General features: G+C 38.2%; 1 protein-coding gene across 3 annotated transcripts in view; it reads left to right on the top strand.

Annotated features, from left to right (window-relative positions):
- The first annotated feature begins 11,609 nt into the window (after nucleotides 1-11,609).
- LNPK (lunapark, ER junction formation factor) overlaps nucleotides 11,610-22,666 on the top strand; it is a 50,805-nt gene continuing 39,748 nt past the window's right edge. For 2 of the 3 annotated variants that reach the window (XR_005602346.1, XM_039555092.1), the window contains exons 1-5: nucleotides 11,610-11,693; nucleotides 15,425-15,506; nucleotides 16,741-16,785; nucleotides 17,920-18,107; nucleotides 21,406-21,464. Coding sequence is in view for 2 of the 3 variants with exons in the window: in XM_039555092.1 (XP_039411026.1) it covers nucleotides 15,480-15,506; nucleotides 16,741-16,785; nucleotides 17,920-18,107; nucleotides 21,406-21,464 (319 nt within the window). In the remaining variant the exon portion in view is untranslated. The remainder of the gene's footprint in view (nucleotides 11,694-15,424; nucleotides 15,507-16,740; nucleotides 16,786-17,919; nucleotides 18,108-21,405; nucleotides 21,465-22,666) is intronic. The other variant, XM_039555093.1, reaches the window with a different exon arrangement.

The raw sequence follows: 22,666 nt of genomic DNA, 5'->3' as shown, positions 1-22,666 counted from the left end.
TTATAGAAATGTGAGTCTACAAGCAGCGTGTGTGATACCTTAACAGTAGCAATTGAAGCACACATACAAAGCATGAAGGCTAAAAACACTTCCAGAAAGACCATGGTTTTCCCAGAGGGCAATTTTTGTTGCACTAATGGCTGGCACTTAAAATTAAGGACAGTTTGAGAAATACGGATAAAAACCTGAATTAGTTATTTCATTAGGAATATTTGTTTTCTAAAGGTTGCAAACATACCTGTGATTTATCCTAGATAACTCACACTGAAACTAATAGCTAAGCCTTGATCTGCTTTTTTGATAGAAGAAGAAAAAAAGAGCTTTTCAGCTTAATTTGAGTGTGGTATTTCAAAGAGTGTGAGTATTTGCAAACTCAGAAAAAAAGACCTTTTCATTAATCCATCCTTTTGGAAACAGTCACACTAACCCACAACCACATACAAATACAAAAATCCTAATGGGACTATTTTCTTACTAAGCCTGTAATAGTTTACATTCACCTAATGGCCTGGGGTTATAAGCAAACTACTCAATTAGAGAATTTAGGCTGGTTGCCCACATATTTTAGAGCAAATTATCCCTTCTCAAATGCAGAACCCCCTATATAAAACGCCTAAACAGTATTTCCTGTTAAAAAAGTAAAAATACTATTCCCTAAATTCCCACCTTGAGTCTACTATGTATTTCTCTTTATGCTAGTGTAGCCATTTTATGGAGAAATATTTGTTTTTGCCTCACATACCTCAATCTAGACCCTTTTGTTGGAATGTTTTTAACCTATCAAGCAGCTAAAAAATGCTAATGCGACTTGTTTTCTTTCTTCTCAGAGTAAAATTTTAAAGGGCAGTTTCCCACCCTCCTTATTGGTGACACTGGAACACAGAGGTTTTCCAAAGGCCTAGCATTTTGAAGCTTCCAGGATAACAGATCTTCCTCTTCTAAGGGCATTCTGAATTCAAATTATCTTTTAGCAATTACAATTTCTTCTACTTTTTTTTTTTAATTTAAAAGAGAGGTTGATGCTTTTAACCTATAAACACCCATTAAAAGTTCCTCACCCTATTATGTTGAACTGCTGCTCTTAATTGGACGCAGCCGGGTGAATTCTCATGTCAAAGATTAAAAAATACAATCAATTAGATATCAACTCCTCCTAATATACCCCTTTCTGACATCTAGATAAGTGATTTCTCCCATGTGCTGGGAATTAAAGTCTCCCTTGTAGTGTTTGGCTACAGCAGGGCAAGTTCAGCTCAGGCCCAATGTGGGTGACCAGTGTCATGGGTCTGATGGCACCAGTCTGGTTTCGAGGCTGTGGTGAAGGGGTTCCAATCTCTGTTAATCCTATTCTCCTGTGTGTTGTCATAGTTACACAAAATTACTTTCTGGGAGATGTAATATGAGCTGAAGGATCTGTTGGTTGGTGGACGTGTAAGTAGATGAGACACAGACCCCTTTGGAAATGAAAATATTTTATATATGTGCCATGAGTGCTGTCACAATTATGAGCACCAGCGAAGTGCCCTTTCTCTTGTTTGAGATCTGGGGTAAAGAATGAGGGTGGCAGATCTTCCTCTAGGATCTCTCTGAAACTTAGAAAGGCTTGTTCTGTGATTCCTAGCAAGAGAGAAGCCTTGTGCTGTACAATAGAGGTTGTAGATGTCCTTGCACGAAATTCTGCTGAAGTCAAAGAGCCATCTTCAGTTCATCTGAAGACAAAATTTAGCTCAAAAAGTGAAAATGTATGCAATGTGATGTAAGTTAATAGCTAAAAAACCTTTCAATAAAGCAACGAGATCGTGAGGAAAGTTCTGAATTTCCAAAGGAGACTTTAGAGCTGAGGAGCCTTCCATTTTTGACATGTTTAACATTTTCAGTTCTAAGTGCCTCCATTTAATGCTTCAAGTAGTCTATTCCTAAAAGTCAGAATCTCTGGAATTTCTTCACTATATCACCCAACACAAGCTGTTGCTTGGGAAGGCATGGGTGTTACAAAATTAGGTGGACTGGACAATCTCCTAGACCAATGCACAGTTCAGATAATGCAGCAGCAAAGATAAATAGAAAGCATATGTCCCCTTTCAACTCTGCTAGCCTTCAAACACTGTGAGGGGCCAGAGTTGAAAGAATAGATTAAAATTGTCAAATAATTAAGGAGATGTGTGTCATGGAATTACCAGGTTTCAGTCCTGCACTAGCTTATGGACCCCTACCACTGTGTAGAACCCCAATAAACTCTGGGGAAGGATGCAGATAAAATATCCCACTAAGACTGATGAAAGATTAGGGTATAATTTCATGCAACACCCAAAGAATAGAGAAAGCATAATTTCTAAACTGAGGAAAGAATGTGTTAAGGAACAAAAGATGATGCCAGTGTAATAAAAGCAGTTAAGTACAGTGTGAAAACCAAAGAATTATTATAGCTATATAGAAATTACGATATAGTATTAGTATTATAGATATACACTAATTAATTAATTAACTAATGCACATACTTTTTTCTGCTAAAGCAGTCTCTTAGAAGAGTTTTAAAACCAGTAGGCTGCAGGTGTCTATTCCATGAGTAGGCTGTTCCTTCTCTTATGGAAATCAAGAACAGCTATACCAGTAGGGAATCACTTACTCAAGAAAATTTTTAATATCACCAGAAAAACAAAATGCAAATATACTTCATTTTCTCTAATGGGCTCATTAAGCAGGATTTCTTCTATTAAGATAGAATTTCCTTACTAAGAATATGGTAAATTATTTACAAAGCTAAGAATATCATCAAAGGAACGTGCGAGTATTTCAGGATCAGACCAGAAATTCTGGAGCAAACTGGGTAAAAATAAAATGCCCAACCTATCCATGTGATAGAATTTGATTAAGTTTTACTGGATTTTTACTACAATTTCCAACTTGATAGGCCCTACTAAAGCTAAAATTGGACTTCTTATACAAAGCTTATGTGGTTATGTTTGTTATTAGCATTGTCTTCCCCGGAGATATTTGGATTTTGTTTAACTGAAAAATAAACAAGTTAAATGCCGAATTGCCTAGCTAAGACAGTTATATGATGTGGTCTTTTCCTTTCATTATAAAGACTGTGAGTTTTGGGATTCATGTTTAGGAGTTTGTGGTTACTTTACTTTAAATCTAATACCATGGACATATAACGTTTTTGTTCAATGTTCTGCTTTTTTCATATAAAGTTCTGTGTCCCGGCCAATTTATGGCCAGACTTATCCAATAAACAAGTTTGTAGGAATGCATTTATAGATTGTTAGAAATATGTGTGGTGCCTGCACTTTTCTCAGCAATAATGTAATGATTTATTTTGACTGTTAATTTTAAGCTATATTACAACAAAAAGGGAAAATAATTTACATACCTCAGAAATTATTTTCCTAAAAATTAGACAAAACCAGGAGGATGCATAGGTCAAGATAAAAAAAAAATACCTAGCAAGTATGAATGGATTCCTCTGCTCCTGACATTTAAATCCCCTTGATTTTCTAAGGTTAGGCAATTAGCACTTCCTGAAAATCAGATCCCTTGCAGTATCCCACCTGAAGCATTTCTGAAAGTTTTCTTGGTAAATCAAAGAGTAAGCAAACAATTCAAATAGGAAAGCCTATAATTTGTCAATGCATATATCAGAGAGATATAACTTACTACATTATAAAATAGGAGAGGGATATTTTCACTGTGGAAGCTCCCAGGAATCCTAGGATCTAATTTGCTAGCCATAGGTCATTCAATCGTAAAACAGAGACAGCACCAAACTGTTTATATCTTATATATAGGGAAAGAAGCAAAAAGCATCCATCAAGAAGACATCAATAAGACAATACTATTTAATTAACAATGTGCCAAATATTGCTATTTTTCACAGGTCTTCTCAGTGCACTATGGTGTTAGAACTTCTGTGAAAATGAAGGGAGCTTGTGATGATTTGAAAAACAAGTTGCTAAGACAGGCAGCTAACAATGAAAGCAACAAAGTTTTCATTGTACTTCAATAGGTTGATGGGTTTGAGATTAGTACCCATCTGTCTTAAAGTGAAGATAATTAAATTAATGTGCAAAACTACTGTTCTTCATAAAGAATTTAAGTCACTGACAAGCATAAAATGTATTACAGTAACTTTTTCTGATTTTCTGGCATGAAAGAACTGATCTAGTACTGATAAATGTATATCACTTAATAAAATAACCTAGACCTAACAAAAAAACATATTTTACCCTAAAACAAAAGTCCTATACTGCACTACATGCTATTTGTATTTTATAGTAACTCCCTTTATTCTCAACTACTTCTCCTGGAAAATGAGCATTTTCTAATGCATTTTATTCTGGTTTACTTTGCCTAAAATCCTAAAGTTTAATTTCAAATTTTTCTCTTCCCCCACATCTCATCTGCATTTTACCTTTGACTCATAACACCTTTATCACTGGCCTTGTTTTTCACTGGTTGATTATGGGCCCACTGGTTGATTATGGGTCCGTTTACAACTGGAATGTGGAGAGTACCCCAAAAATGTGCAATGAAGACCCAACACATTGCTCTGAAATGCCAGTTCCCAAGTGTGCTTTTAAAATTCAAGACACATTAATTTATCTAAGCACCTCTATATAGCCAAAGGAGGCTTGGAATGATTTTGAATACTATAATTTGAAATTATTGGAGTGATCACAGTAGAAGTTCTTCTTTTTTGTCCAACTTCTATATGCATTTAATGAAATAAATTTATTTTGAGAAAGGGAATATTTTTGATACGCTTCTAATGCAATTAATTCAAGCTCTGCTTCAGACATTTATTAGTATGACATACTATGAGAAAATCACTTTGCCTGGGAGTTTTGCATGTGATGGGACTGTAATTTCAGATCTTAAATTATGTAAACTTGAAGCAGTAATAGTCATAGTAAAGGATATGCAGTAGCTGCAATATGTTCAAAAATTCTGAACACTTTCAAATTTCACATTCTTTGAAAAGTTATTTGAAAATCACATGTGAAAAGACTAGCGGAGTTTATACCACGAAACATGAACACAAAGAAACTGCTCATTGTCCTTCAGCTTGCAAGATATATATTTGCTTTCAAGGGGAGCCCTAATATTTGTCATCTTTAACTGAATGAAACCACAGATACTTCTACATGTGGATTTTATTATAAGAATTGGTTTATAAGCCTGCTATTTAACATGATTATATGAATTACGAACTGTGATTTTATTTCTTTTATAATCTCTGTAGAGCTTTGCCATTACTTTTACATGTCTGTGTCTGGCATTATGCACCTTTGAAATTGTGCCAGAAATATTTATTGTCCTATTTCTGGCATTCTGGGACTCTTGGTTCCGTTTGGTTTCCAACCAGAACAAGGCTTATTAGCAGACCCAGTTCTTCATACTTTACTGAAAACAATTTTATATGTAAATTTAATACTTCATTAAAGTAAGCTTTTGTAACAATCAGGAGTATGTATGAGCTGCATTTACTGTAGGTAATGTTCTATCTACCATTTGAACAGTTATCAAAAGCAAAATATATGTACTGATTAGAACTTTCCTTCTCATTGCCTGTCTTCTCCAGCTTGACTAATAAGAAAGCATTAAAATGCAGTCAGGTTGAGCAGAAATGGGACACTCTTCCTGCACTTGCCTGTGCTCTGCACACACACGCAGTGCCCTGGAAGGAAAGCTTCCTGCAGTAACAACAGCACATTCGCATTCAGCCCTTGAATCACATTTACTTGGTTCCAAATTCCATTATTCTTAATCAAGTAAAAATCCTCTTAAGGTCAACAGAAGTTTCATTCAAATTACTTAATAATTTGGCCCTCATTTTGTTGGGGTAGTTTCAACTTTGCCCAGTAGGCACAACCATATTTAAAAGGCTTTTGGAAAGTATTCTTTATTTTATTTAGCTTCAAGGAAATAGATGTTAATAAAATTTAAGGATGTACTTACATGTTTATTAAATAGGAGGAATCCTGTTGGATCAGAACTCTAATTTGTTTAAAGAGCAAGCTGCTCCAGGAAGCAAAAATGTAACTGACTTAGGTATTAGTACAGCTCAAATACTTTTAATGAGAATAATCATGCTTTCATTTGGAAACTAGGGAAAATTGATTTAGTATGGTTTTTTTTTTACAGAACATTGAGTTATTGTTTATATAGTAATTTTTATAACTATAAACATAAATTACTCATTACAGCCTTTAAGGGTCAGAAGCTTGAAGTCATGCCCATCATGGAAGGGAATGTACTTACATGTATATAATAATTGCTTCTAAAATTTCATATATGATTCGAAGCATGACTGATCTCAAATAGAGGTAAAACCATTTTTCTCCTTCTCATGTGAGAATTTCACACTAGGCTTCTTCTGTTTGCTCATGAGATCTTAATGACAGAACACATTCACTTCAGTATTTTATAAGAAATCACTTGCTTAATTCATTGTGCCACAAAAACAACCCAAAGTTTAACCATGTTCCAAAACATATTGTCAGAGATGTATAGTACTCAAATTAAGAAGAACCTCTCATGTCTACTTTAAACTTGACTGTCTTCCAAGTAGAGAAAAGGGTATCAAACAAGAGGATTAAGACAGAAAGATATTTATTTAATTTAATGCTTTTAAATGTTTACATTTGTGACAGAACAATAATCAGTAAAATAACCATAGAAATAATAATAGAAACAATTGTAATAATAAATAACTACATAGTTATTAATTACTAGTTATGTAACAATAACAACAGTAACAGTTGCCATAGCAATACAAAAGTAAGTAGTAATAATAGTAATATTATTAACCAAAAGCAAAGACCTTAATCACAACAAGAATACTTTATGGAGTGGAAAAGTTGTTCTTGGCTTCTTCTGGTGACTGTATGCAACTGCTAAGAGATTTTTATATGAGCCTTTTACTTGAAATTATATCTTTTGACCTGATGGACTATATATTTCTTTTTGAGGTAATAATTTTTTGGCAAGAATCAGATGCAAAGAACTTAATGAAAGCAATGGAGCATCCAAATGCCATATATGATGAAATACCAAAAAGCTCAGGGAACTGGAGGCAGCTCTAAGAATACAGACATCTGACACTCCAAATACTACAGCTGGATCAGAACATCAAAAGAAGCATATACTATTACATATGAAAAATTAAATCAAAACTATTATATCTTTCTCAGTGCTCTTGTTGTGGAACATTTTTAAAGCACATCTTGTCAAAATATGTCACTGAAGTCACCCCAGCATGGGAGTTCCACCTTTTTTGTATGCTCTGAAGTAATTTGAATGTCAAAAATTAAACATTATGCATTTGGTTAATCCAATTTTAATCTTTCTTGCAGGTACCAATTTATATCTGCCCTCAGGCCTCAACTCTTTCTAGTTCAGCAATTCTCGTACTAGGGTTCTATCTGTCCCTTGTAATATAAACTATTTTCTTTAGCTCTTTTCACAGTCTCAGTCCTAACTGGGACTTGCAACAAAACAAGACAAGAAAGTAGTCTGGAGTCATCACAATCAGTCACATCAGTTAAGAGCTAGGTAGAGGCTTTGGTGTGACTTTTACTACAGATACGCCCACACAAAAGTTATTAATTACATACGTATTTTCTTGCATCGGTAAAAAAGAATTTCTTCCTATATTACTTCTCCAAATATATTATAAATGAAATAGACATAAACATAATTCTATTTTCCCCCAAGCTGAATTACATAGGACATTCAAAAATGTCTGCCAGTTACTGTGTGTCATTTATGAAATATCAGCAAGCACTCATTCTGCTCAAGATGCAGAGAAAACAGATTCCAGGCCTTGAGACACATCGTCCATTCTTGTCCTGATTAAATTTTGGTGTCCACTAACACCACTGGCTGTGGTACCTTCCACTGAGGATGGGATGGCAGGATGCTGCAGCCACCCAAACCCCACACCACCTTTATTCCACCAGGGGTGGTAGAGTGGCTTTGCAGGTTGAGAGCAGAGCAAGGAAAGCCTGGATTGTGTCCCTAACACCTTGGGCTTGCTTTAATCACTGAGGTGCCCACAGGGCATGAGGAAGTGCCCCAGAGTGAAGCTGTGCTCTTGAGGAGTCCCCTGTGGTGTACAGCAGTGAGCACAGAACGGCCAAGGCAGACAAAATAAGTGGAGCACAGTACCCCAGCTTCAGTCTGAACAATGCAATGTGCAGCAGCACCTAATCCTCAAAAACTGGGAAGTGAAAAACATGGTGAGATGGCACAGAGCATAGTCATAGTGGTATGGGTAGTGAAGTTCCTGATCTTCAGGCTATATACATACCTTCATTTGCTGCAATCACATCTCCATTTGCAAAGTAAACAGTAGTTCTCTTTCAGCATCTAAAATTCCCCAGCACCTACATGGCCTCACCAGCCAGAGAAGTCCAAAAGAGTCTGTTTTAAAGAAAAAACCTCAAGTAAACACCATTTGGCAACACTAAGTTTCTCTTAACCAGACAGCATTTTCCAAATGATGTACAGACCCATACACTTATTTAGAAAAATAAATTGGTCTACTAGGCTACATATATTGCTAAAATAAAGGAATGCTACAAATGCTACCATGGAAAAACTCTTCTCAACAGCAGTCTTAGGGTGTGAGACCAAAACATTTTAAAAGAAGCTTATTGTTTGATTTTTAAAATAAGTTGATTGTTTAGTGTTCTGCATATAGAGGGACTGAAAGCGCTAAATGCTGCCTATGATGCTGGGGAAAATTCTGAAGATGTACTCTGCTGCTAGAGTGGTTATGCAAAGTCAGGTTAAACACTAATCCTGCTGATAATGAAGGATTTTGAAGGGAATCTATTTAAGAGTTTTAAATACTCTGTAGGGGGCAGTTTTGAACCAGATTAATGAAAATTTTAAGCTGGCTGATTCAAAGTTATGTTTTTATACTCAGTTTTATTATCCTCAGCAGCTACATGGGCATAATTTCTTTTTTTTAGGTATATCTTGGTGCTTAAGCAAACAGGGAGCTGCATGCTATTGTATAACATCACCCAGATGAGAGGCTTGTCTGCATGTAAAGCTCAGTAATGGTAGCTAATAATACTTTTTTAAATTACCAGTTAAATAGATTCATAGCTGAATAGCAATGATTAGAACTTCATGGTGGAGGCCTGCATAAAAAGCTCTGCAAAAGGCTCCAAGGACAGAAGTAGAGTTTGGGATCTCCTTCACAACTCTGGTTCAGCCCTGAATCAGGGCTCAATTTTGTTGTGACTTGAAAGTATTTATGACATTTTTGGGGAAAAAAAAAAAAAGCAAAAAATGAGGCAGATTCGTGGAGACACTAGTGTTGCCTGCAGCATTTTCAGAGGCCTTTAAACATGGTATCTTCATTATTTGCATTTATTTTAAGTGGATATGCTGCTAGACCGTGGAAAAAGATGTCAGCACACTTAAATGTGTTAGCTTAAAGATGAAGATTTAAATCAGCCTCTCTCCAGCAACACACCACTTTGAAGTATCAAAGTCAGAAGTGGACTACAGCTGCGTTTGATCTGAAACAAGAACGAAAGATATCCTCTCAGCAAAGTAATATTAATTGTTACAAGGATTTAAGTAGAAGTTGCTCTAGAGTGCAACCTGAAGAGTAGGAGAGGCTCAGTCACTGAGTTTTTTTCCACTTGGAAAGGAAGGAACAGTCTAGGCCTCAATGAGAAAAAGGAAGTTGCATATGTAGGTGACCTCTGTAACCGATAGCAGAGTATTTCCAGTAGGGTCAGTGGCTCTCTGTTGACCACCATTATTTTGATTTGAATGAAGCGTCTTGAAGCCGGTCCTAAACCATGATTCTCAGCTGAAGTTGTTACTTACCTGGTACTGTAACTATCTGATCATGTAGAGCAGCAAGGTTCACAATGAGCACTGGTGGGAACTAAAAGAATCAACTTCCCAATGTCCAAACTAAGAACAAATGCTTGGCAGATGATCAGACTCAGCAGCTCTCCTACGTAAAGCTTGAAGCTGATTGTGTTGCCTGGACAGGTGGTGGGATATCTTTTTTGTCCTCTCCTGGCCTAAAAGCTTTGCCTATTCTTTTTGAGTTTGAATGATTTTTAAAATTAACGTACAGGGTCTGGCTGGGTCGAGTTAATTTTCTTCACAGCAGCCCATATGCTGCTGTGTTTTGTATTCTGTGACTAAAACAGCACTGATGACACAGCAACACTTTGGCCATTGCTGAACAGAACTTGCACAGCATTGAGGCGTTACCTTTTTCATGCTCTGCTCCCTTAGAGAGTAGGCTGGGGGTAGGCAAGAATTTTGGGAGGGGAAACAGCCAGGACAGCAGACCCAAACTGGCCAAGGGGATATTCCATACCACATAATGTCATGCTCAGCAATAAATCTGGGATTGCAGAATAAGAATGTGGGAGGGGTTTGTCTTCCAGAATCATCAATTGCTTGAAGACTAGTTGGGCATCAGTCTGCTTATGGAAAGTGATTAGTTATTTCCCTTGCATCACTTTTTTTTCTTTCATTCACTTACCAAACTTTCCTTTAACCCAACCCATGAGCTCTCTGACTTTTCCTAGTATTTCCCCCATCTTCTGAGAGGGAAGGAGCAGGAGGATGTGTGAGTCTTTACCTGCTGACAAGGGTCAATGTACCACAGCTGGAAAAAACCCAACATTTATAGGCTGTATTATGATGCACTGTTACATACGAGTTCAGCAATGCAGGGTCAGCTGAAGGTGTACAGCTTTTGCATAGGAATTTGTACTACAAGGCACTTTGACTTGGACTTTCTTCCACATCTGTGCACATGCACCCACTTGTGTAATTGCTAAAGTGCTAAAACTTCTGAACAGGGCACATCAGAAAGATAATGCAAACAGAGCAAGTATTTACTCTCTGTTCCTGCGTCCTCTCAGCATGAGGCAAGGGACGGGTGTCAGCGACATAAGAAAACTGACGAAAGCAGAGCACCAAGGGAGAGGACATTGTTATTACAGTAATGCGATTTAAAGAAACCCAGAGTTCTGTTTCTCTCCAAGGATATTCAACACTTGCCGTCTGGAACGAAGAGGACAGTGAGAGCGGCCCTCTGCTGTGACGCTAAGGGGACATCCAGCACGGCGCCTCTTTGTCAGCACTGCTTCATTGGCTGAACACGAGTGCCAGGAGGCCTGCAAACCTCCATATGACCATTTGACCCTCACGTTCCTACGTTTTTGCGTTAAAACACCTTTATTTTCTGTAAACAGGGACCAGCGAGAGCCGCAGGAAGACGGGCTCAGCGTTCCTGGGCCCACCGCCGGTGACCGCCTTCCGACACCCGCCCGCTCCGACCTGGCCGGGCGGCGCCGCTCGGGACAGCGCGACACCGCCCGGGCCGGGCCGCGAGGCGCGGCGGGAGCGGCTACCCGGCATGGCACGGCACGGTGGGCTACGATTCGGTACGGTTCGGAGCGCCGGGTACGATACCGCACAGAGCGGAGCGGAGCCCCGCCCCACACCCCCCATGCCGCCCCGGCCGCCGCCCGCCCGCCCGCAGCGCGGCCCCGCCCCGCTCCAGCGCCCCCCGCGGCAGCGAGCCGCTGATTGGCTGCCGCGCCCGCGCGGGGCCTGGTGGGAGTAGCGGCCGGGCGCCGCGCTCCTCCTGCGGCGGCGTTGGCGGCGGGCGGGATGCGCGGCCCGGTCCGCGGCAGGTACGCGATGGCGCGGGATGCGCGGCCCGGCCCCGAGCGGCTCCGCGGTGGGAGAGGGCCGCGGGGTGGCGGGAGAGGGGCGCCCGGCGCTCCCTATAACCGCACTCAGGCACCGGCCCCGCGTCCCCGGGCACGAAGCGGAGCAAGGCGGCAGGTGCCCCCTCCCTCTTCCCGCGGGCAGCCGGGCGGCAGCGGGGCGGCGGCGGGCCGGGGTGCAGCCTCGGAGGAGGAAGCCCCCGGCTGCGGGGAAGGGCGGCGGGCGCCCTGCCCGGAAGAGGGGGCGCGGCGGCGCCGTGCGGCTGTCCCGGCCGGCGGGCCGAGGAGCCGGGGGCTGCCGCCGCCCTCCCTGGCCGCCGGGCCCCGGCCGCTGGCGGCCCCTCGCGCTGGCTGCCAGGGGTTGGGTTTCAAAAAAGAGCGCCTGACCCGCCCACTTCTCGCTCCTTCGCTTTGCGGTCCGTGTGGGAGCTAATTTGCCTTTTTAATTAAGGCTCTACAAAGCATAGGACCTCTGTGGGATGCTTCCAGACAGAAACAGCTGAAAACGAAATTTAAATGGAAAAAAGTTCAGTATTTTGTTGTAGCTGGGGCGTCCTGGGACAGGCCAGCAGTAGGTGGTGGGTGATGCTCCTGGTTTGGTTTTGCTTATTTCCTTGTCTGTGGCACTCATCTGGAGAAACTTTTTATGGTCCCAGTGGAAGTTTCTGAGGTCAGTAAATTGTGAGAGAACTCTGAGCAGAACTGGAGATTCAACTTGAAAGGTAGAACTTGTTTTCTTTGTAATGGTAAATATCTAAAAAATATTGACATAAAGTGAAGTCACTAAGTTTGCAAGAAGCACCCATTTAAAAAGCATTGCCCATTCCTTTAAGGGAGAGCTCTGTATGTCTGTATGCAAGGCCTTGATTATGAGTTGCTAACTTCTTTTTTTTTTCTTTTAATATGTCTTCCCTTGATGTTTCTCAGTCTTGAATTTCAGCATGTCAGTTATTGAAATTTATTTAGGAGACTGAGTTTTTGGAGAACTTCTAACCTTTAAAACATTAACAAGCCTGAAGAAATTTGAGACTGAGTTGATAAAAGTGTAATGAGATCATGAAGCTATTTTCTCCACCTGGGTGGATGGGCGTGGATGACTTCGTGGATTTATGCCTCTTTCAAAAGAGAAGCTTTTTCTGCTCTGGTCTCTTAGTCTGGCACTTCTGCTTTTAAATAAATAATGTACATGTTTTGGAAGTAGAAGAGCTGCTATCTATTTTTTTCTTGAGTGAGTCAGGTAACAAAATTGGTAGTAGTGTTTTCTTAAGATTCTCTTCTCAGTGTTTTTAACGATTCTGTTGCCTGTTTTAAGCCTAGGACATGTTGCAGCTGTCTTACTTGTGTATTGAATCTGTGATAATGGACGTGGAAATAAGTCCAACTGCACTACTGCTTAGTCAGTGGCATGCACAGCTCTGTGCTAGAATGCAGCCTTCAGAAGGGAAAAGTGCTATGCAATAATTTGTTGGTTAGGGAATGGGAAGGCAGAACATGTGGAAGATCTCTTGCCATGAATAGCAGGATATTAGTGGTGGGTATGTGGAGTGGCAAGTAAGGAGGAAGGAGGAGAGTTTGAAACAGTTGAAGACAAGTTGTGTTGTCATGTCAAAAAGAAGAGAGGGGAAAAAGGAAATCAGAGAAAATTCTCCATCTCCTCACTGAGGATTCAGTGACTAAACTGCAAATGTGAATCTAGTGGCCCTAATCCTTTAATACCTCTTTGGGGAAGGGTTTTGGTAGTATTATAGACTTGCAGAGCAGCATCTGTAAAGCCTGTCGTCATCATAGCTCCTGTAAAATCACATGTGTAAGTGACACTTGCCAGACCTGTTTCTCTTCTGAGCATTTGCCAGATATTTAAAAAAACTTGCGTAGCAATAGCTCTGTGAATGTGTTATTGATATAAGTCAGTGTCACCAATAGCTCATGGATGACCTATTCCCAAAAGATCCTTTAACACTTCTAGTGGAGAGGTTCTCAAACTATGGTTTGAAGGAAAATGGCACACAACAAAGGCTGTGTGAGCATCTCTGTGTCTATGTCCACCCCTAACAGCAGTGACAGTGCTAGGAAAGCAAGCTAGATTTGCGAGCTTTGTGCTAGCTTTACAGACTTCTCAATTGGCTATTTGACATAGTATCTTGATTGCAAAACACTATGAAAGCCATCTATCTCTGTAGAAATATCTGGGAAGAAAGTGTATGCACGGATCTACTGCAATACCTGCCATGCAAAAACTTACCTGTATCTGCAAAGTCACAGTTGTGTAAAATTCTTGGTGTTGGATTGGGTTTGGAAAAAAAAAAAAAAAGACTGCTGTTTTACTGAGGTGAGTTGCTGCAGTAGTGATTATTTTGAGAATTTGTTCGAGTCCAAGGGGTAATTGCTTTTTCCATATCTCACCCCTTTGTGGTACTAATTTGGCAGCAGCAGAGCTAATTTGCCCATCTGTTCCAGCTTAATTTTCATGGCATTTCCAGTACGGATTTCCTTATCTTTAAGGATTGACTTCTGAAACCAATAGGGCCTATAGTTCTGAAGTCCTTGGCTTTCTTAAAAGATGATGAGGTTACCAGACTACAGTAGTGTTTGTGCTAGTGAGCAGTGCATATCCTATACATATTAACTTGTTCTAACAGCCTCAGACAATTTGAAAACAAACTTGGATTGAAATATACCTTTCCATTTTTGGCCAAAGGAAACTTAATAAATGAGATGATAATCACTTACATATTATTATTCTGTCTAGCTAGATCAGTGCTTTGTTTTAATAAGTGTTAGTGTTTCATTCCAGAATGAAAAAGGTTTGAGCCCTGGTTGGGATTGAGTATTAGTTTACTGTCAGGGTTGTTTTGAACTGATTATTTTTTCGTTCAACAGATAAAAAACTTGTAAATTAAATGATTGGAGAGAAATTCTGCCATCCTAAAGTTCAAAGTCCCTTGATTCAACTACCTTCTGATGGAAAGTTGCTACAATTTTAGTTCAGGAGCTTAGACCCAGATCATCAAATTAGTGTTGTTCATGGGTTCCAGGTTTGTAGGGTGAGGTGAGCTGCTTTTGCGGCTTTGGAACTGTTTTAGTGTAATTTGATGTGCAGAGAAGACCTGCCAATGTAGTGCTTTTGTATAGCAGATGAAATCTTTGAAACTGGTTATTTGAACTTAAAACTGAGCATACAAAAGAAAATAGTGCTATCATGTGTATTCTTACTGATGAGAGCATAAAAAGGAAGTAGATTTATTTGAGAAGCTTTCTCATGAACAGAAGGATGTTAGTGCTGAATGCCTAGAGTGACAGCTGAAAAGGAACACTGAGTTATGCTTATGGGAAGCAGAGGAAACAACTGGAAATCAGTATCTTGAATAATCCTGCCCAGTACTAAGTTTTTATAATTGTTTTTCTGCTGGAGCATTTTGGTGTCTCTTTTCGCAGTTACTTTGTGCCTGTGTTTTTGGGACTCCCCTCTGGTTAAGTATTTCCAAAATAAAAATGACTTTGGCCGCATCTGAGCTGATCAACTGACTTACAAGATGGCCTATGAATCAGAAAACTGGATTTAAAAATAACACGTAGGTAGATAGCAAGACTATGGCTTTATGCAATATTTTGATTTCTTAAGATGTTGGAATGAATTTGAGAGTCTTTGATTATGTCATTAGATTGCTCCTAAGTGCTTAATACTTTATTTCTAGCTGTGAATTCTTGTAGAAGATTGATAGCTCTGCCAACATTCGTCCAGAACAGAAGATGGGTGGATTAATTTCAAGGTGGAGGGTAAGTAACATTGTGTAACAATGTAGTCATCTTTACTCTAGAAGACTAGGACATGTTGGCTGTTAATGCTGGCTGAATGTTAGTGCTAAACTTTTCCTGTATGTCCCTTAAAAGTCCAGTAGTGAGGTATCATGACTAAAAGCATTTTTTGCTAAATCAGTAAGCTGTGAAACACTGCTGTTGTCCTTTATTTCCTCTGTAGTACCAGTCTGTCACTGGCTTGGTTAACTTAGAAAAATACCGTTTTAACTCTTTCTGTAAATCTAAATACTTTTGTGGTGCATCATTAGGATAGAGACTGCAGCATCTGTGACTTGAGAAGTTGGTGACCTAGGTAAAAATGAATATGTGCAGAATACATTTCTGTCTGTTTTAACAAAGTTTGGTAGCTTCTTAGTCCTGTACAAGTGTGTCTTCTTACCTGCTTTTACTGCTTTGTATGTTCTTGAGTGGTGTACTGAGTTTATGAGGAAGAAGGGGCATGAGGTTTTTGACTACTCTCCTGGCAGGTGTGAGTTGTTTGAGTCTAGAATTGCCTTTGCTTATTAGCAGTTGGCTTCAGAGCCTTCCATACAAAACTCCTTTACAGGTGAAACTTAGGTGGAATGTCAGTTTTGTATAGTAGAAACTCACTTTCAAGGGTGATTCACTGTGAGCTATGCTTTTTGAATTTGTGGTGTGAAGGGTGGGGAAAGATTGTGGCTTGATAATTCTCAGAAATTAGGAAAGATTCCTAGAAGGTGGATTTCCAGTTGCTCCTATGAGGAATTTTATTGGAGATGGCAACACTTACTTGCAGTTGCTTATGATTTATTTATACTATGTGTCCTTATATGGAAAGAATAGTAAGAAAAAGCTGGAGTACTCAGGTTAGGGCTTCCTCTCTATATTCTCTGTGTTTTGCCTATTTCTTCCACTCATCAACTCTGTTCTTGTTTTACTTTCCACCCACGCATTCATTAGTGCTGTAGATGCATTATAGGTTTTCATTTTTTGTGATGTAGGAGAGGAGCCTTCTGTTAAGAATAATGCCAGCTGTAAAATAGTGATTCATTATGGTCCCTTCTATTTGTCACCATTAAAGTAGGAAAACTTCTTACCTTTATGTAAAATAGATAATTTATTAATCTATTATGAATATGTCTTTTTGTTAGGAAACTGTTAATGTACAGTAATCCTCCAAATACTGAGTTTTTAAAAGTGAGATTAATATCTTTGTTCTTTCCCTTGTAAGCAGGCAAAACCTTCCACTGTAGAAGTGTTAGAAAAAATTGATAAGGTATGTGTTTGCTTTTTGGTGCTTTGTTTGATTTTTGTTTAGAAATATGCCTCATTTTTGCTGTCCATGTATTTCTCTCATATTAGGTAAAATACTCTAATGAAATTTTAAATTATTTTGGTAATTATTCCAGTAGTAGAGATTCTGCATTTCAGAGGAATTATCTTTTTTCCCCTTATTGTTTAGTCATTTATAAAATACCAATACTGTATAATAGATAGTGAGAAACTACAGGGCAAGTATTTATTTAGAGAGCCTGAAATGGGAATGAATATTAAGCTGCCTTGATTGCACAATTCAGTTATAACTAATGGTTAAAGTCCCGTGTAATGGAAAATGTCACTAATGCAAAGTTCCATTCATCAGGTTGATTAGAGAAGCTTCAATGTATGCTTTTGTGTGTAGAAGTTGTAACTGTAGTGGTGGTAAGTAAAGTCAGGGGCAGAATAACTGGATAGATTGTTCAGTAATCCATTGTGATTTTTCACCAGCATTTGTGACAGATGTCTGTACTCTGTGGGGAAATTAACTGTTTTGAAATATGCTGCTGATATTTTTGTTTTCCTTTTAATGAAAGTGCGAGTACTTCTGTTGTCACTTAAAATCCAGTCAAAATGGTTCACATAGCAGAGCATTGCTCCATCACTTACTAATATGCTGGAAGCATCATACAGATGTTCAGGATTTCACTTTTAACGTGAGGAAAGCACTGAAAGGAAAACAAGTGAGGTGATGGAGAGGTTTCAGCAATTCCCCATGTTAGTAGAAAGTGTTAGAGGCATTTAAAATTCCACAGGTACCTGATGAAAGTTTTAGAATGCTGAGTATGGTTAGTAGTGACTTATGTGATTGTGAAGACTGCCATTCATAAGATACTGGTATTTTTCACTTGTCCCAAATATACTAATGCATTACAAATGTGGAAAAGTGCTGATTTTTGACTTTTCTTACTAATTGCTAATAAGGTGCAAGTGGCCCATATCATAACCTTAGTAGTGTCATTTATCAAAAAGGTGCTTGACTTTTCTAATCAAGTACCAAAGTGATAGGGCTGATTTTAGGAAACAGTTCAAGGCAGCTTAGTAAAACTACCTACTAATTTCACTAAAAAGGCTGAACCCTGTTTATTTGCAGGAAATACAGACATTAGAAGAATTTAGAGAAAAAAATCAGAGGCTACAGAAACTATGGGTTGGAAGGCTTCTTCTCTACTCCTCACTTCTTTACCTTATTACTTGCTTAATTGTATATTTGTGGTGTCTTCCTGACGAATGGACAGCAAGGCTGACAATGACACTTCCATTTTTTGCATTTCCATTGATGTAAGTAAATATGCCTTTTTATTTTGTAACTGCTGTCTCTTTGATAAAAGGAGATGGAAAATACATCTCAGCAGGGGTTTGGGTTTTCTTTGACAATCCTTGAGATGTCATAACTTGCTGAATTTTTTCTTCTAAAATAAATTCAAGTAGTTAGGCAGACACTTTCTTTGAGGGGAATGTCTCTCATGGGTCTGGGTTTAGTATAGAACTAAGTCTTGTCATCAAAAGATAATAGCATCTAAAGTTACTTGGTTTGTCCAAATTATACTGGGGCTAGAGAGCTGTATCTGAACAGCTGTAATGTATAAGCACAAGAGCATTATCTTGGGTTTTATTTTTACTGCAATTTGAAAAGTAACATTACTATATGGAAGCAACCAAAGGCATGTCACCTGCACGTAAAATGTAGTGTATAAAGCCTGGGAAAAAATAAAAAATGAATGGAAAAACTTACTTTCATGTGTTAGGTGGCTATTAACACAGAATTGACTTGAAAGGTCGTCACCCTAAGTGTATTGAAGACCAGTTTTACACAATTAGCTGTTTTTCTGGAAAATCATTGACTGTTTTGTTCAGCAAGAAGGTATGCAGACTTCATCGTATGTGAACTGGAGGAAGTAATTGCCTACATTTTTGTTCCACTGAGCTGATTGGCTGCTTATCCTGATGAGTGGCTTTTGTTTTCTAAGAAATCTACTTTTCTAAAAGTAAGAAAATGGGCTTCCACCTCACTGAACAGCTGCTTTGCTGTTCCAGACCATCAGGGAGGTGAAAGCAGCCTGCTGAGCATCTTTCCTACCGACGGGGAACACAGTGCATTTGCTAATTTGCTGAAATGATCATGAGTACTTCTGTATTTGTACAGCACCTTTGTGTGAAAGCATGGCTTATAGGTGCCTTAGCTTTAGACTTGAAAGGCAAAGTCAAAAGTAAATATTTAAGGCCTTGCAAGTTTGATGAGTGTGGGTCAGCATAACGTGCAGAAAACCCCCAGCCTGAAGATGCTTTTTGTATGTCGTACTTTGTTATGCATAATATACTGATATTCTGCTGTTGTGGGTTCCTGTGGAGAAGATACATGGGCAGCAGTATCTTGACTGGAAAGGATTAATATAGAAATTAGAGCTCAAATTAATCTTTGGCAGTAATATGAATTAATTTTGTTCTTCAGGACAAGCATTTTGAAGTCTTTGTTGTTAGTGTGTGAGGCTTGCTCATGCTGATAGAGAAGCTTGTAAAAGAGGAAGTATTACCTGCCTCCTTTTGCATAGATGTGTTAGAATTAGTGTAGAAATTTTATTATTGAAGGTGATGGCTTCTAGTGCTGTGGTTTGAATTTACATGTTGGACTTCAATTCTCTAGTTTGTCTTCCAGTTCTGCTTGTTTTTCTCAGGATGGCTCTCTGTAAAACTCTGACTTAGATATCAGCTTACTAGGACTTAGATTGTTGTTCTCTTATGACTTGCAACTGTTTATCAGATCTTTTTTCCTTTAAGCTATTCCTCTTCAGCTTTTTTTTGGCAGATATGAGTGGCAAGCAGCTGCCAGCTTGTCTTTGTTCTCGGTCAAGAGGTGATTCCATGCTGAATGCCTGGTGCCACCCAGTAATAGCTCTAGAGATTTTTCAGCCCTAATCAAACTGGAGTATGTCTGCCTTTTCCAGCTTGCAGTCAGTCACCAACTTATTTCTGCCTTAGGTCAGTCCCTCAGGGTCTCAGCAAGTTACTGATGTTGGTGGAGCAAGTTAAGTTTTAGGAATATAACTTCATTAATTTTAAATGTATACTGAGATACCGGAACAGTTGAAAAAATATGTTAGCATTTTAGAAGGGTGCTCTTCTTGAACTGATTTTTATTTGAATTAGTTTTAATTTGAGTGTTCTGATTTTCACTGAAATATGGTGTTTTTTGGTTTTTTTGGTTTTTTTGTTTTTTTGGTTTTTTTTTTTTTTGGTAAAATTGGTCTGAAATGGTCTGCTATTAAATTTTCATCTTGGATTTCTTAAAGTGGAAATGCTTTTTTATTTCATGGTGTCCTACCATATTTAGAATACAGCTTTAGGCAGAAGACTCTAAGGCATACATTAAAAAAGAAGTAATGCTTTTGCCTGTGTAACAAGATATTTAAGGCAATTTAAACCCCGTAAACACTTATTTCTTCTGGTAGTTTATGAAGACACGTTTTGTGTTGTGTAAGCAGATAAATCAACCTGTATTCTTAGATCAGTTATTTTAGCACACCTTTGAACATGAAATAGTTAAACTTCTTTGTTTTTCCTACCTTGGATAGGTTGCTCTCAGATTCCAGTTGCATCATCTAACTTGCTTAATTTGGGTTGTGTTGTTAATATGTGAAGACATTTTTAATTGGGCAACTATTATATAAATACAGACAATGTTCTTATGAATTAAGTCAAAACTATTTGAAATCTTAGAGCCTTTTGCGTGCTTTCTTATGCATGTTGTTAGTCAGATAACCTTTCTAGCCTTTATGATTGTTTTTTTTCTTAAATGAAACATTGCTAATTTAGGCTCTATTATTTAATTAACGTTAGGAGCGCTTTAAATAAGATGCTTGGAATAGCTTGATGTATGAGGTTTGCCCCTTGACTTAGACTGAATAACTTACCAGGAAATGTATTGGCTTAATACTTATAAGCAATTCTAAGCTTTAAAACAAATGAAGTCCTGATGATTGCAGAGAGACCTTTCAAATGTAAAATGGTCATAGATCAGTTTATCTTGACATAAACTGCTCCAGCTAAGTCAGCTGAAACCCTACAGAAACTGAGTAGACCTAGAGCTCTAAAATCACTAGGACTCAGGTCAGTTAATTCTGCTTGGGAGAACGTTTATACAATAGCTGTATCTCATGGTTTTCGTTGGTATTAGAATTCTTCCCACAAATCTCTGGGGCCTTAATTTTGGGCCTTAACTGGTAAGTTTCTTTTTTTTGGAAAAAATACATTATGAAAGTATCAAATAAGAAGTGATGACTAAGTAATTTTCAGCTGAACATTTTTTAGCAAGTGATGATGTTGCTGCTGCTGCCTTAGTATTTCTGCCTTAAGTAACAATTTTAGTAGAAAATACGATTTTATTTAGAGCAATGTTGATGTCTTGTTGACAAGATGCTGATTTAATTTTTAGTTTTTATATAAATACTGTTTGAAGTTTTCTGTCCTTTGTATTTGCAAAATAAAATCTCATCTGGTAAGTATTCTGTTTGCTAAATGATTTCAGAAATGGTTGCTGTAATATATTTTAATTAATATAATTCTTCTTTGTCTTCTAAAGAATCTGGTGTATAAGAACACTGCTCATTTTTTTCTTTTCCAAACGGACAGAAAGGAATAGTAAGTACTTTCTCCTTGTGGTGTTTGTTTGTTTGCTTTTTTAATATGTAGCTAGTTGAGAATGATGCTTGCTATGATAATGGAAATGCTTTGATCATTTGGCTTCCAGGAGGACAAGAGTAGCCTTTTAGTTGATGCTGGGTAGTATGAGCTGAACTTTTTTCTACCCCATAATTCATGAAAGAACAGGAAGGAAACTGCTTAACCTTCCACTTAATTTATAAAATTGTGCTAACTTTCTCCTGTCTTTGCATGTGTCAAAAGTGTAATGGAATAAAATATGGTGTAGAAGTGGGAGCACAGGGAAAGGAAATATAAACAATAGTAGTAGTTCCCTTGATACTTGCATCTCGCAAGTATTCCAGCAGTCTTAATCTGTTATCCTTATACAAAAGGGAAGAGATTTGTAGCTGATGTGTCTAATTTATTTGTCAAGATAGCTTTTCTCTCTCAAGTTCTCCAAAGCATGCTTACGTTTTCCTGAGTGGGAAAGGTGTAAGCAGGTGTTTTTCTGCTTTTTTTAAGAGCTAAGGAAAATTGGAAGTCGTGTAACAAAACCAAAAAGTAATGGAGGTGTTCAAATATATATAAAAAGTTGTTAAATTTTGCATTAGAATGAATCTGCATGCTATTTAAAAACAGCATCTGTGGCACTTGTCTGCAGTAGTTAGAATTCATTTGAGACTTTCCTTGAAAGCAGTCCAGCCTGTAACAATATCTCATGGTGATGTGAGCAATAATACAGGAAAACCTCAATGTTGCACTGTGTTTTATGACTTGCAGAACAGCATGATGTATTTAATTTGTGACAGCTTACAAGTTAAACATCACTTTTAGAATTTTTCTTAAACTTAATGTTTGTATTTGATATGCAAGTGCAGAACATACATTTTTATGTAGAAATAAAATTGTCCATATATTCCGTGGTGCTGTGTGATTCATTTCTAAGGTGAAATGAATGATTTGCATTTCATGGCTGAATAGGAAAAAAAAGTATGTTTTTCTATTTTGCTTAAATGTCTTTATTGCTGTTTTGAGCATAGAGGTAAGTCTAGTGCTTTTGTTGAACCTGTGTTTAAAGGGTTTAGTAGATGATAGAACATGTCAAAAGGGATTATTTTTGTGTGGTTCCAGAGACTGGATAAAAATGAAGTGTTTTAGCTCAGAGATAAAAGTCCTATGTTTGAAAAAGAAAAATCGGC

This window comes from Corvus cornix, chromosome 7 (assembly GCF_000738735.6).
Source record: "Corvus cornix cornix isolate S_Up_H32 chromosome 7, ASM73873v5, whole genome shotgun sequence".
NCBI classification, from domain to species: domain Eukaryota; kingdom Metazoa; phylum Chordata; class Aves; order Passeriformes; family Corvidae; genus Corvus; species Corvus cornix.
Note: the sequence above shows the minus strand (reverse complement) of the source record. Positions and strands in the feature narration are given on the sequence as shown.